Consider the following 13951-nt stretch of genomic DNA (forward strand, 5'->3'; position numbering starts at 1 on the left):
CAACCTCACCCTCCCTAACCCTATGGGCATGTGCTCCACCCTCTCTGTAGCCTGGGGTGGCAAAACTCTCCCTGAACAGCAAGCAGTCTGGGACATCCACCCTCTTCAAGTGCCGGGGCAAACTCACTGTCTCTACACATGGGTGGGGTTCCTCTCTTGGCCCGAGGAGATGTCGTAATTCCAGACCTCCGCTTCCATGGTTATTCTGTTAAAGCTGTTTTCCCTTCCATTTCTCCCCTCCATGTCCCTTTAAGTCCAGGCTGACAGCAGTTTTGTTCATGCAGCTCTCACCAAATGCTTGTTGGTTTAGCATGCCGGAAGCAGGGGTCCAAGCCATCAGACAGTAAGACTTTCCACAAGTCTTTCCTGGATAACTGCATTTTCATTTCTGACTTATAAGTCCCAAGTTCAGTTAATTTCTCAAATGGGGCACTATCGCCTAGGGACTTGATTTCCAGAGGCTTGGAATTTCCAGAAAGAGTTTCTGTTTTCTTTGTGCCCAACCATTCAGTTATCAGCTTATCTCTTTCCTCTAACATTTTGCTGTAACTTGCAAGGTGAAGCCAGGCTGCATTTTCCACATTTAGTTTGGAAATCTCCTTGGCTAAATGTCCAAGCTCATAGTCATTAAATTCTGCCTTCCATACAATATAAGGAGTCAATCTAGCTAAGTTCACTGTAACTTTAAAGCATGGATCACCTTTATTCCAGTTTCCAATAATAGTTTTATCATTTACTTCTAAGTCCCCATCAAAAGTCTATTTAGTGTTCATATTCCTACCAACAGTCTCTTCAAAGCAATCTAGGCCTTTTCTATCAAGCATCCTGCAATTTCTCCAAAAAATATCCCTTATTCATTTATAAAACCATTCCAGTACTTTGGTAATTGCAAAAGTACCATCCCACTCCTGGTACCAAATTCTTTATTAGTCAGCCAAAGGGGTGCTAATGCAAAATACCAGAAATCTGTTGGCTTTTATAAAGCATATTTATTTGGGGTAAAAGTTTACAGTTAAGAGTCCAACTCAAGGTTACTTCCTTACCAAACTCTGTTGCTGTTTGTTGAAGCAAGATGGCAGGTGATGTCTGTGAGAGTTCAGCCTTTCTCTTTCCACTGAAGTCTTGAATCTTTACATAACAAATCTTTTTTTTTTTTTTTAAGATTTATTTAATTTATTTTTCCCTTCCTTGTTATTTTGTACTCGCTGTCTGCTCATCTTCTTTTTAGGAGGAACCGGGAATCGAACCTGGGACCTCCCATGTGGGAGGGAGGCACCCAACGGCTTGAGCCACCTCAGCTCCCAACATAACAAACCTTAACAAAGCCCTAATCTTAACACAATATAATCAAAGGCATCTCAGCTGAATCTAATATAATCAAAGGGTATCACACCCAGAGGAACAGACCCAGTTTACAAACAAAATCTCTCTTTCTGGAATTCATAAATAATATCAATCTGCCACAGCTCCCAAACTGGGCCTTCACACTAGGAAAGGGGCTGGCCAGGGACCTTTCTTTAGCTTACTTTGCAGAGGTTCTAGGAGATAGCTGTGAGTGAGCTCATGTCATGGCCATTCCCAAGGACTGAGCTCCACAGTTAAACCCAATATTAAGGGTCCCGTTAAAAGGCAGAGACCGTTCTGCGCACACAGGCAAACAGCCTCAGGGGCCCTGGAGGAAATGGGTTAAGAGGAACTCCAGGGTCTCCCAGGGGCTGAGTAAGGAATGAACCTCCTGGCACAGGGTAAGAACCTCGGGGCCTTGCTAATAAGACAAAAGAGAGCACAGGCAGGCTTTAACTGCAACTCACCAGTCTTTGGAAGGGGTTGGGGAGCACCTCTTGCCTCTCTCTCTCCTGTCTGGTTTGCCAAATAAAGTTATGGAAGGCTCTGGTTTGTGGGCTTCTAGGTTCTTGGCTTATGTTGCATCAAAGAATTTAAGGACACGCTATAGAGTAGGCAAGGGAGTAAAAAGTTATTAAGAAACAAGAAAACAAGAAAGGTACATGGCCCAAGGCATGGACCATGGGTGTACTGCAGGGTGAGATGCATGTGAGTCCCTCGGGGTCAAGGTTTTTCAAGTCTTTCCTCTTCCCCCTTCATAGCTGTTTGCTGTTCTGATTGATTGCCCCACCTGTCATTTCTCAGGGGGCCAATGGTGAGGCCTTTTGAGGATATTTGGGGCTCCCTGTCATAGCTGTTTGCTGTTCTGATTGGTTGCCCCGCCTGTCATTTCTCAGGGGGCCAATGGTGAGGCCTTTTGAGGGTATTTGGGGCTCCCTGTCATAGCTGTTTGCTGTTCTGATTGGCTGCCCCGCCTGTCATTTCTCAGGGGGCCAATGGTGAGGCCTTTTGAGGGTATTTGGGACTCCCTGTCATAGCTGTTTGCTGTTCTGATTGGCTGCCCTGCCTGTCATTTCTCAGGGGGCCAATGGTGAGGCCTTTTGAGGGTATTTGGGGCTCCCTGTCATAGCTGTTTGCTGTTCTGATTGGCTGCCCCACCTGTCATTTCTCAGGGGGCCAATGGTGAGGCCTTTTGAGGGTATTTGGGACTCCCTGTCATAGCTGTTTGCTATTCTGATTGGTTGTCCCACCTGTCATTTCTCAGGGGGCCAATGGGAGGCCTTTTGAGGGTATTTGGGGCTTTCCCTTGACCCTGAATGGGATTCTCGGTCCAAATGAGATTCTCGTGGCTGGGACATTGCAGGGTCTTGCCCGCAGCCTGCTTCTCAGGAGGTTTCAGGGCCATGTGGTCTGCCTGGCCGGCTGCCTCCCCCCTCACCATACTAACCTGCCTCAGCTTCAAGCATATTCTTTTTTAAATTTTTTTTAAGATTTATTTTATTTATTTCTATCCCCCTCCTCACCTCGCCCCCCCGTTGTCTGCTCTCTGTGTCAACTCGCTGTGTGCTCTTCTGTGCCCGCTTCCACCCTCAGCGGCACTGGGAATCTGTGTCTCTATTTTGTTGCGTCATCTTGCTGCGTCAGCTCTCCAAGTGTGCGGCGCCACTCCTGGGCGGGCTGCGCTTTTTTCACATGGGGTGGCTCTCCTTGCAGGGCGCACTCCTCGCAGGTGGGGCACTCCCATATTGGGGCGCCCCTGCGTGACACAGCACTCCTTGCATGCGGCAGTAGTGTGCATGGGCCAGCTCCACACAGGTCAGGAGGCCCTGGGGATCAAACCCTGGACCCTCCCATATGGTAGACGGACTCTCTATCAGCTGAGCCACGTCCGCTGCCCCAAGCATATTCTTATTTCCTAGAGGCCCTGAGCATCCTCTGGCTGTGGGAAGACACAGAGTCCCCAACAACTGGCGACTTGGCGATGACCCAGGCAGCCTTGGTCCCTGTCCTCACTGAGCTATAGGTCCACTGAGACCGCTGGATAATCTCCAGACAGCAACCCCCCAGGGTGGACGATGCTGGGATGAAGGACCCCGAGGCAGCTAGTTGTGGGATTTTAAAAAATCTATATGGGGTTTGGGAAGAAAGGCTCAAAGCACCCATGTCTAAGGAAGTGTATTCCTGACACAGGAAACAGTGACAGCGTATGCCCATGAGAAGGCTGAGTTTCTGTCTAGAGTGAAGCAAGAGGGAGAAGGGGCAGGTGGCTTTGGGTTTTATTTGACAAGGACACAGGGCCCAGGCGAGGAGCCCAGCCTGCAGAGGGGTTGTGCGCAGTTTGAACTTTCGGGTGGCTCCTTTTCTTTTAAAATTTAATTTAATTTCTCCCCACCCCCCGTTATCTGCTCCCTGTGTCCATTCGTCCATTCGCTGTGTGTTCTTCTGTGTCTGCTTGTATTCTCATTAGGCGGCTCTGGGAACCAATCCTGGCACCTTCCAGAGTGGGAGAGAGGAGATCTTTTCTTTTGTGCCGCCTCAGCTCCCTGTCTGGAAGTCCAGCGAGGCTTGACCCCCCGCTCACTCCCTCAGGGCCAGGAGGGAGAGGGCTCCGTCACAGCAAATCGACGGCGCTCCCCGGAAATCCACGGGATTTAATCCAAAGGCCTCCTGACCCGAAAGCCTCCTCGCCATCTCGAGCCGGGGGCGCTCAGTGGCCGCGGAGCCCCTGCCCTGGCCGAGGTCTCCCCACTCTTCTGTCGCTGACTCAGCCGCCCTGGGCGCCCAGACGCCCACCCCAGCCCGCCCTGGGGAAGGGGTTCCCTCTCGCCCTGGCTGGCGGCCGGGGCCACCTAACTCCTCTTTTTGGCAAAAACAACCTGGCTTAGTTCCTGGACTGCGTGCAGGTGAGAGGAGCGCGTCTAGGGGGACGTGCCGGGGCGGCGAGCCCGGCCGGGCCCGCGTTCGGGCCTGTTTACTAACAATCCAGCTGCGACTTCCCGGGAAAAACATGTTGCATCATTATGGGGGCGTATGCACAGTCATAGAAGAAAGTCTTCTGTGTGGTTGGATTCTGTGCAGCAGGCGCTGGTCCATTTTCGAATCCTTCCACTTTCATGTTTTAAGGCGGTGACTGTGGCGACCTGCCCAATCGGCGTCACGGCCTGCTCGGCTGCTGGGGTTTGGGAGACACTCGTCCTTCCTGCAGCACGAGGGACGGGAGGAAAGGTGCGGTGACCCCTGCTCAGCCTCCTGCCGGTCTCCTCCTGCCTTTCGCAGCCCCCGTCCTCCCAGCAGAGAGATGCGAGACCTTCCACCAACACAAACCTCATCCCATCCGTGCCCTGCTGGGGACCCGTCTCTGGCTCGCAGTGCACTTGGGATGAAGTCTGGAACACATGCCGAGGCCCACCGGGGCCAGGCTTTGTCGCCCCCTCCAGTCCCCTCTCCTGGCCCCGTGCCCTCTCTGGGGGTCCAGCCTCACCGATTCAGTCACCGTTCCTGCTCACTCTCAGCTCTGATGCCCTCTCCTCCAGGAAGCCTCCCTGACTACCCAGGATGTGTCCGGAAGCCACTCTGGGCCTTGCAGCCCTCGGGCTCCCTCATCCCGGCATTGATTTTAAATGTCAATAAAGAAAAAGAAGAAAGGTACACATCACGAATGTTTTCTGGCAGGCTTTTGTGTTACAGGAATTGTATGTTGGGGTTGGGGGAGGACACAATCAATTTACCCCGTTGCCTCCCTCTTCTGATTCCTTGAATAAGGAGCCACCTGGCTGCCTTGAGCAACCTGCCTGTGCTCTGGCGCACACCGTGGTCCCTTCTCAGCCTCAGTGTCAGAGCCATGACCTTGAAACACAGCTGCAGGGTGGCCCGGGGGCGGGCTTCTTGGAATCGAATCGTGCGTGGGTGAGTCCCTGGACTCTTTTGTCTGCCACCTGGAGGAGCCCAGTTACGCCAGGGCGTCTGGTCCTGGGACACGGGGATGCGGGTGCTCTCCCACGTTGGTGACTGTAAGGTGCAGGACGAATGCGGAGCCTCTTCCCCGCGGCCCCCCACCTCACACCCCTTCTCGTTCTCTGAGACCAGGAGCTGATACCAGTCCCAGCAGAAGCAGCCTGCTTGTCTGCAGGAGCTCCCTGCAGGCCACTCTTGCCCTCTCCAGTACCGAGGGTCCCCATTCACGGTTGGGTGCTGGAGGGCAGGAGGGGCCCCATTGGCTGGGAGGGCCTGGGGACTCGAAGGATGGACGTGGCATGGAGGGGGAAAGTGGACGGAAAGAGGACGTCTCTCTTTTTCCTTAAGCCACGACTTCTGGCTGGGATCCAACCATAACGAGCCTGACGGTCCCTTTCTCCATTCAATAAATACATTGTCACTGTCCGCTCTGGGTGGGTTGCTGGGAAAGAGAGGACATTGAGAAGGTGACAAGAGGACAGAAGGGAGAACCGGAACCTGCCCCTGGAGATCGTCACCAGCTCTTGCAGCGTTTGTCCCTAACAGCCCCCCCCGCCGGCCCCCCTTCCCGATCTCATCTTTATCCCAGTTCAGAACAAGTCCATGCCTGAATGTTCCCCTTCAGGGAGGGGAGTTTTGGAAAGCCAAGGCCTTCTGCCAGCCTGAGACCCGTCTCCTCCCCCTGCTTGCCCTCTGCCAGTCGTGCCCAGCTGAGTCTCCCAGGCACGAACCTCTGGAAGGTGTCGCCAGGTGCAGGGGCCCTGGCCCGGGCGTGGGCAGCAGGCCGGGGCGCAGATGCTGCCGGACTCTGCCCCCAGGGAAGTGACACCACTAAGCCTCCCTCCTTCACCCGACAACTGCAGACAAACAATGCACTGATGCAACGCATATTTATTGAGAACTGCCTGTGCGAGCTGGGGTCGCAGAAATGACCAGGAAACTGCCGAGACCGGCGGTTGTCACGGTGACATGGCGTAAGGGCAGGAGGGCCCGGTGCTCAGGGCCTTGTTACCGGATCCCGGCTCTGCCAGGTCGTGACTTGACGTGAGAGAGGCCGGGCTCCTTGCTGAATCTGTGTGTCCCTCAGTTTCCCCAGCTTGAAGGCAGAGTCTAATAGAACTGAACTCTAAGGACTGGAGAGGAGTAAATGAGTGAGCACACAGCACCCTGGGCAAGTGCAGAGGGGTCGCTGCTGGGAACCCCGCCGGGGTCTCAGCCCTAGGAGATTTCACACCTCTGCCCCTCCCTCTCCTGCCTCCCCTCACCCAGGCTCTGCGCCTCTGCCCCTGTCCTCAGTGAAGACCCGTTCGCTGCCTCAGGACCTTTGCCCCTGCTGCTCCCCTTGTGGAATTCTCCTCGGCGGGTCTTTCCGCGGCTGCTCCTGAGGGTCTCAGGGTCAACGTCCGCTGCTCCAGGACTTCGCATGCACCTACAGCCCCCCGGAACTCCCCATCCTGCACCTCGGCGTTCTATTTGTACCATTTTACACAACGATGCGGCCGGCCGCAATTCCTCCATCTCACGCATGAAAGTGTGAGCCTGCGGGGGTCCGTGCGAGCCTGTGCAACCCAAGCCTGGCCATGCCTCCCTTCCTGTAAAATAGGCCTAATAGCCACATCCACCAGCCAACTGGCGGGACAGCGAAGCAGGTGATGCGGGAAAGCCTGAGAGCGCAGCGTCTGCAAAACACCACGCTCTGGAGATGTGGTCTTGGTTTGGACTGGCCGACGGGCCCCAGAACTGGCGCCTCCTCTGCCTGCTCCCGGCTGAGGTGTGTTGCATGCAGCTCCCGCCAGGGGGCGCCCGGCCCCGCCCGTCCTCACTGGGTGGACCCGAGAATCGATCTCCCGGCTCAGGGGTGAGCAGCCCTTGGTCCCCAGGGAATGAGTCTCCTCTGTCCCACACCCCGGAGAAGTCGAGGCAAGACCACGGAGCCTTGTTACTGACATGAGGCTTTTATTCATTGGACGCAGGAAATTCTGGGGGCATGTCTTGAAATTTGTGCGTATAGGTAACGTGGGCATATATTGCCACCTTGGACACCTGAGCAGGGGCCCCGTGTCCACCCCGCTCAGCTCTTCCTGACCCCCTCGGGTCAACATTCAACATGTAAAACGTGCCTTTAACAGCATTTAAAACTTGGCCCTGGGGGACAGAAGGGCCCGAGGAAAGCAATTGTGGGAAGAGTCCTTAGAGTCAGCCTGGACTCTGTGTCCTCTTGATGCTGGGGACGCCCTTCCCCACAAAGCCCCGCCCCGTGTCCGGCGGCGGTGAGAGGGCGCCGGTCACCCGCCAGGGCAGAGCCAGTGTTGAGGAGGGCGAGCCTTTCCTGCTAGCAAACACCCGGGTTTTGTCCAAGACGTAAGGGGACCTTCAGCCTCGCTCATCCCAGATGCAGCATCAAGAGGTCATCTGGTCATCTCATCTTGGATAAGTGGATGCTGAGGGGAGAGAGGGAGAGCGTGAGCACGACAGAGGGCTAGAGAGAGGAGCCAGTAGGAGAATGGAGAGGAGACTCGGGAAGGAAAGCAAATACCTTGACCTACGAGAACCTCAGCTAGAAAGAGAGGAGAGGCAGTGAGCTCAGAAAGAGAGGAGGTTGACGAGAGAGGTGGATGGGGACAGGTGGGTGGGGACAGGTGGATGGGGACAGGCGATGAAGACAGGTGAATGGGGACAGGTGGATGGGGATGGGGGATGGGGACAGGTGGGTGGGGACAGGCAATGGAGACAGGTGGATGGGGACAGCTGGATGGGGACAGGTGATGGAGACAGGCGATGAAGACAGGTGAATGGGGACAGGGATGGGGGATGGGGACAGGCGATGGAGACAGGTGGATGGGAACAGGTAGATGGGGACAGGCGATGCAGAGAGCAGGCAGGGGCTCCCCCAGACCCTCCTCCCCCCACCCCCGAACGTCCTAAGCCCACAGGATGGGCAGGGTCTCACCTCTGAACAGACCCTGTCCTCCGAGGACAGCTCCGAGGAACAGTCCTGTCCTTTCGCCTTCACCACGAGGGACTCGGTGTCGTACAGCCCGGGGCAGCACTGCTCGTGGCAGAGGCTGAAGGTGCAGTTTCCACACTTGCGGACCGTGCTCAGGGGCACGACGGCGTGGTCGTGGCAACAGTACTGCTCGGGGTTGAAGACCTCGTCCCCACACGTGGGGAACGGCCGGCAGAGCAACAGGTGGGCGCCCGCTGGGGGGGCTGGAAGAGGCGGGGCTGCTTGGGCCCAGGCAGCGGGCAGGGGTCCCCCGCCTGGGGCCCTGTGGGAGCCCCACTCCCCTCCCCGGGGGTCTGCGCTTCTCCTGTGCTCACCTGGGGCTCCGCGGATGCAGAGGGGCGCGAGGACGCAGAGAGTGGCCAGGACAACTGCGGAGGAGGAGAGAGGGATGGACGGGCTGACAGAGCCGATGCCCGGGCCACCTTGGAGAGTCCGCCCCAGGGAGGGAAGGCCCGAGGGGATGTCTGTCCTGCCTGAGGCTCAGGGAAGGGTTAGGAGCAGCCCCTGGTGGGAGGTCATCAACCCTGGACTTGGGGGTCACTGGGAGTTAGGTCCTGGGCAGAGAGAGGGGGTGTCAGGCAGGACTCTTGGAAGAGATGAGTTTAGGGTTTGGGGTGGGGGTGGGATGAAGCTTCCTGGGAATGGGGGGGGCGGTGAAAAGGAGGCACAGTGGGGGTCGGGCTGTGCAGGGGGCTGGCGATTTGGTGGTATCACGGGTATGGGAAGCGGGGACCTCGCTGCAGACGGGCGAGGCGGTGGGCACTGGTCTGGGGAAGGGACCCGAGCTGAGCCGATGCATGAGGGACATTGCGCAGAGAGGAGGCAATGATGGGGGCCAGGCGGGGTCTCCTTACCCAGGTGGCGGCACTGTGCAGTCATGGCTCTGGGGTTGGAGGCAGTGGAGTCAAGAGATGAGCAGCAGATCCCAGCAGGTCCTTTTATTCGCCTGGTGACGTCACTGATCCCTCATCCTCACGTATATGCCACAGGATCTGTGTCTGGCCCGGATGAGTCAGTGGTGAGTGTGACAAAGTCAATTTTTTGTATGGAGTTCACGGTTGGAGGGCAGGGAAGAGAGGGAGGGAGATCGGGACAGAGAGGGACAGACAGACTGAGAGGGGAAAAGCAGAGAGCGTCGGGGGGCTGTTGGCCTCCACATTTTCGTTATTTCCTTGCCCGTGACGTCCCGTGGGAGCTGGCACGCAGCCCTCGGTGCGCTGCCAGAGGCTGTGGTTCTTGACACGCTCGTTCAGTGGGAGACAGGCACGTGTTTTGCTCCAAGAAGAGGTGCCCTGTGGCCAGGATGTGGGGGCAGCAGGGGAAGGAGCGGCCCCGTGAGGGCTGCCGCGGGACCCGGGTCACCGTGTGCGGTGAGGACATGGGGGGTGGGGGGCCCTGGGAATCCATGAGCCCAGCACATCTTATCAAATATCGTTCAGTAAAAGTTTCTTTCCTGATTGTGTGAAAGCCATGGAGTGATGCAATATCTACTTCTCCTGGTGAGTCACAGCCAAGGAATTAGCCAGCTTGACAATGGAGAAGGCTCGGGATCCGGCTTAACACCTCTGCCAAGAGCCACTGCCTTGCGCAGCTTGTTCTCCTCCAACGGCTCTGGGGTGCTTGGTTTCGGGTGGCCGCCAAGGGGCTGCAGTCACGTCGGGCACCGGGCCTGGCTGTTGCTGCCGTAAAGGGGTGCAGTGGGGCCTGGGCACCCAGGTGGGCTGCGGCTGGCATGTCAGGGAGGGAGGAGCCTGGCCGCCCACCGCGCTCGGCGGCTGGTCTCAGGGCATGGAGTTCAGGGGTGGGGTGGGGAAGTGGAGAGACACCCATGGGGCAGGTGGGGCTCGGTGCTGGGGAGACCTGGAGAGCAATGCGGTTTTGGGGTCCCACAGCCTGAGTGGAATCTTGCCCCTGCTCCCGAGCCAAGTGCCAAGTGTCGGAAAAGCCCCCACGATGAGGTCCCTCGGACCCCGTCCCCGCTCCGCCCGCCTGGGTCGTCACTGTCTCGGGACAGGTCTGTCTCCCCTGCTGGACATGGACCTCCTGGGGCAGGACAAGGGCTTCTGGGCCAAAGCTGGCCCCCGTGTGCTGGCGTCGGCCTTGATCCGTGTCCAGAGAAGGCTCTGGTCTCAGGGACCAGCGCAGGTCACCTCCTGCTCTCCATGGGTTTGTTTTCTTTCTCTCGCTCACGCCCTGGATACAAGCAAGACCCGGGCCTGAGGCCCCCCCTGCTGGTCAGGATCCGGGTGTCCCGAGCCCCAGCCCGGGGACCAGCAGACGCTCCTGGACAGGCCCCTCAGAGGGCGCAAGGTTCACCCACCGCCGGGCCCCTGGGTGGGGTGGCAGAGCTGCGCCCCTGGACTGGGAAACCAAGGAAGGAGGCTGGCATGCCCTGCTCTTGCAGGGGTCCCGCAGGTCTCTTCTTTGCCCCAGGAGTTTAATAGGCTGGTTCTCTCCCCTGGAAGAATCTGACCCCAGGGGCCCCTCCCGGGAGGAAGGCAGGAGTGTGCAGGGAGCATGGCCGGGGCTGGGGCTGCCAGAGCTACAGGGACCCTCTTCCTGTCTGTGGGACGGGGCACGTCAAGCTTTTGCTTCAACTGCGTCATTCATGCTTTCGGTGGCCAAAGACTGGATGGTCACGTGTAGTCCCCACCCTGATGGGAGCCTCTGCTTCAAACAGCAAACCAAGAGGCTGCATGTCCACTGAGGCACCGGAGGAGCCTCCGGGGGTGTCCCCCAGGCGGCACGGCTGGGCGTGTGACTCAGGAGTCCAGAGGCCACCGCGGCTGCCACACCTGCCTCTCAGCACCTCATTGCTAAGTACCTGGACACAAACAGGACAAAACAAACACTGCAGAGAGAGAGAGAGAAGTGGCGCAGAAACTCCTGGTGACTCAGTGGCCGGGCTGCCCCGAACATCAAATGCATCCAGAATCTGAGCTGCAAGGGCCCCTGAGAAAGAGAGCCGGAAGCGCCGCTGTGTCTGTAGACGAGAAGGCCTGGAAGGCCGTGGGACAGAGGCTGAGTGTCCACCGCCACGTCCTGATGCCTCTCTGGGCTCCAACTCCACCTCTGGAGCGAAGCTGCTAATTACAGCAGGAAACATCTCCCAGGGCCTCGGCCCTTGCCCTGTTCTCTGGACTCAGCCTCGCCATCCGCGCCCCACGCATATTGCACTTCCCACGGCCTGTGCAGCTGCCTGGCCCTCTCCTCTATTCTCTTCACAGGGACTCTATTCATTCTTTTTTTCTTGTTTTTAGATTTAATTTTATTTATTTCTCTCCCCTTCCGTCCCCGTCCCCACCCTGCTGTCTGCTCTCTGTGTCCATTCACCGTGCAGTCTTCTGTATCCACTTATATTCTTATCAGTGGCATGGAAATCTGTGTCTCTCTTTTGTCGCGTCATCTTGCCGCGTCAGCTCTATGTGTGTGCAGCGCCACTCCTGAGCAGGCTGCGCTTTTTTAGCGTGGGGTGGCTCTCCTTATGGGGTACACTCCTTGCACGTGGGGCTCCTCTACATGGGGGACACCCCTGCATGGCAGGGCACTCCTTGTGCGCATCAGCACTGTGCATGGGCCAGCTCCACACGGGTCAGGAGACCCTAGGTTTGAACCCTGGACCTCCCATTTGGTAGGCAGATGCTCTATCTGTTGGGCCAAATCCACTTCCCTCTGTTCGTTCTCATCTTTCACTTAGGTGCCACGTCTCTCTGGAAATGTCCTGAGCCCTGAGGCTGGGGGGAGTCATCTAGTTACTTTCCTCTTGCACCTTGGACACCTTTTCTGAGCCCTGGGTGCAGAGCTTTGTGGTCTTGCTCTTGAGGCAGGAGCCTCTTGTAGTTTTTGGTGGCCCATGAGAAGGAAATGTATCGGTTCAGGGACCAAACTGATCAAGAGATTTAGATTTAGCTGAAGCACAGCGACCCCACTCAGCACTAGCAGCCGCGAATCAGATACTCAGAGCACGTGTCGCTCCAGCAGCAGAAGTAACCTAGGCTTTGCTTTTTTCTTTTCTTTTTTTAGGAGGTACCAGGGATTGAACCGGGACCTCGTACACGGAACAGGCACTCAAACCACTGAGCGACACTTGCTCCCCAAGGCTTTGGTTTTTAACATGCTGGCCCCAACTGAGCCAAAGACCAAACTGGCCAGCACCACAGATGTGGACAGATCCTCCTGGTTTTACTGCGCGAAAGCAACCAGGAAATTCAAATGAGACATGTGGTTGGGATCAAGTTCCTGCAAGTGTCTGATGAAGGTGAAGGTTAATATCTAGTTTGTGGGGAACAGAAATGTGCTCCGGCTTATTTTAAAATTCACTGGGTGTGAAAGCAGGTTGGTATTTTTATGTGAACATTAATTTTCTGCATTTGTAATAGTCCAATGATGAACAGGAATCTTTATTCCTCACTCCACATGAAAGTAACCCTTCAAATAATGGACAATCACAATCAGGACGTGGGGATGTTTGCACCACATGACACAGGCAGGAGTATTTTCAGAGAACATGGAGAAAGCTGGTCAAGAGAAACAAGCCAGGGAAGGGGCCAAGGGGCCAAGGGCACAGTTACCCAAAACGATTGTTTGACAAGGAGCAGGTCAAGGTCGTGTTCATCATGGGACTCTGCCCGCCTCCTTCGTCCCAGAGAAGAACAGATTCTGACCTCCCTCCTGTGCATCTCAGCTTCCTATGGCTGCTGAAAGAAATTAAAACTTAGTAGCTTAAACCAACCCACCGTCAACCCAGCGGCGCTCTAGCTGTTGATGTGGGCCAGACACTGAATAAATATCTGTAGGATGCAGGAACACTTAGTAGCATGGGCACCTGGCCAGGCTGGGCCTGCGTGGTTATAAGCATTTTCCTTCAGCCCAGAGCTCCCGTCCCCTGGGGTTGACCAGTAAGCCTGGTGCCCGGTGCTTCTGGACCATCAACAGGGGACAATGGGTGAGCCCTCTGGCCTCTATTCTGGTGCGGCCACCCCCCTGATACTGTAAAGTATCTGTCCTGCAGGGCAAACAGGGTCCTGAGGCCCTGTCTCCTGAAACCGAGCTGCTTTTCTGGGCACAGGGCTGGTTGAGAACCTGGCTCTGGACTCAGACCGTCCTAGGTCTGCAGCCGGGTTCTGCCCGATTTTTTTTTTAACTTTATTTTGTACATTTAATAATTAAACATACAAACAGTTAAAAACTAAAAAGAAAACACAGTTGAATAAAAACATACATGTCTCAGTTAGATGTACTAGATACATATAAATTTTTTTAAAGATTTATTTATTTATTTAATGCCCCGCCCCCTCCCCTGGTTGTCTGTTCTCTGTGTCTATTTGCTGCGTCTTGTTTCTTTGTCCACTTCTGTTGTCGTCAGCGGCACGGGAAGTGTGTGTGGCGCCGTTCCTGGGCAGGCTGCACTTTCTTTCGCGCTGGGCAGCTCTCCTTACGGGCGCACTCCTTGCGCGTGGGGCTCCCCTATGTGGGGGACACCCCTGCGTGGCAGGGCACTCCTTTGCGCGCATCAGCACTGCGCATGGGCCAGCTCCACATGGGTCAAGGAGGCCCGGGGTTTGAACCGCGGACCTCCCATGTGGTAGACGGACGCCCTAACCACTGGGTCAAGTCCGTTTCCCCATATAAATTTTTAGACTCATG

The 13951-nt window shown here is 56.2% G+C and overlaps 1 protein-coding gene across 1 annotated transcript; it reads right to left on the reverse strand.

Moving 5' to 3' along the window:
• Positions 1–7246: 7246 nt before the first annotated feature.
• LOC131274257 (insulin growth factor-like family member 1) lies at positions 7247–9430 on the reverse strand. Its single transcript, XM_058279496.2, has 4 exons — positions 9160–9430; positions 8620–8673; positions 8249–8508; positions 7247–7739 (listed from the first exon to the last, which is right to left on the reverse strand). Exons 1-4 carry the CDS (start codon positions 9182–9184, stop codon positions 7707–7709), a joined length of 372 nt encoding a protein of 123 aa, XP_058135479.1. The 5' UTR covers positions 9185–9430; the 3' UTR covers positions 7247–7706.
• Between the last annotated feature and the right edge of the window lie 4521 nt (positions 9431–13951).

The sequence above is a fragment of the Dasypus novemcinctus genome, chromosome 18, assembly GCF_030445035.2.
Source record: "Dasypus novemcinctus isolate mDasNov1 chromosome 18, mDasNov1.1.hap2, whole genome shotgun sequence".
NCBI lineage: Eukaryota > Metazoa > Chordata > Mammalia > Cingulata > Dasypodidae > Dasypus > Dasypus novemcinctus.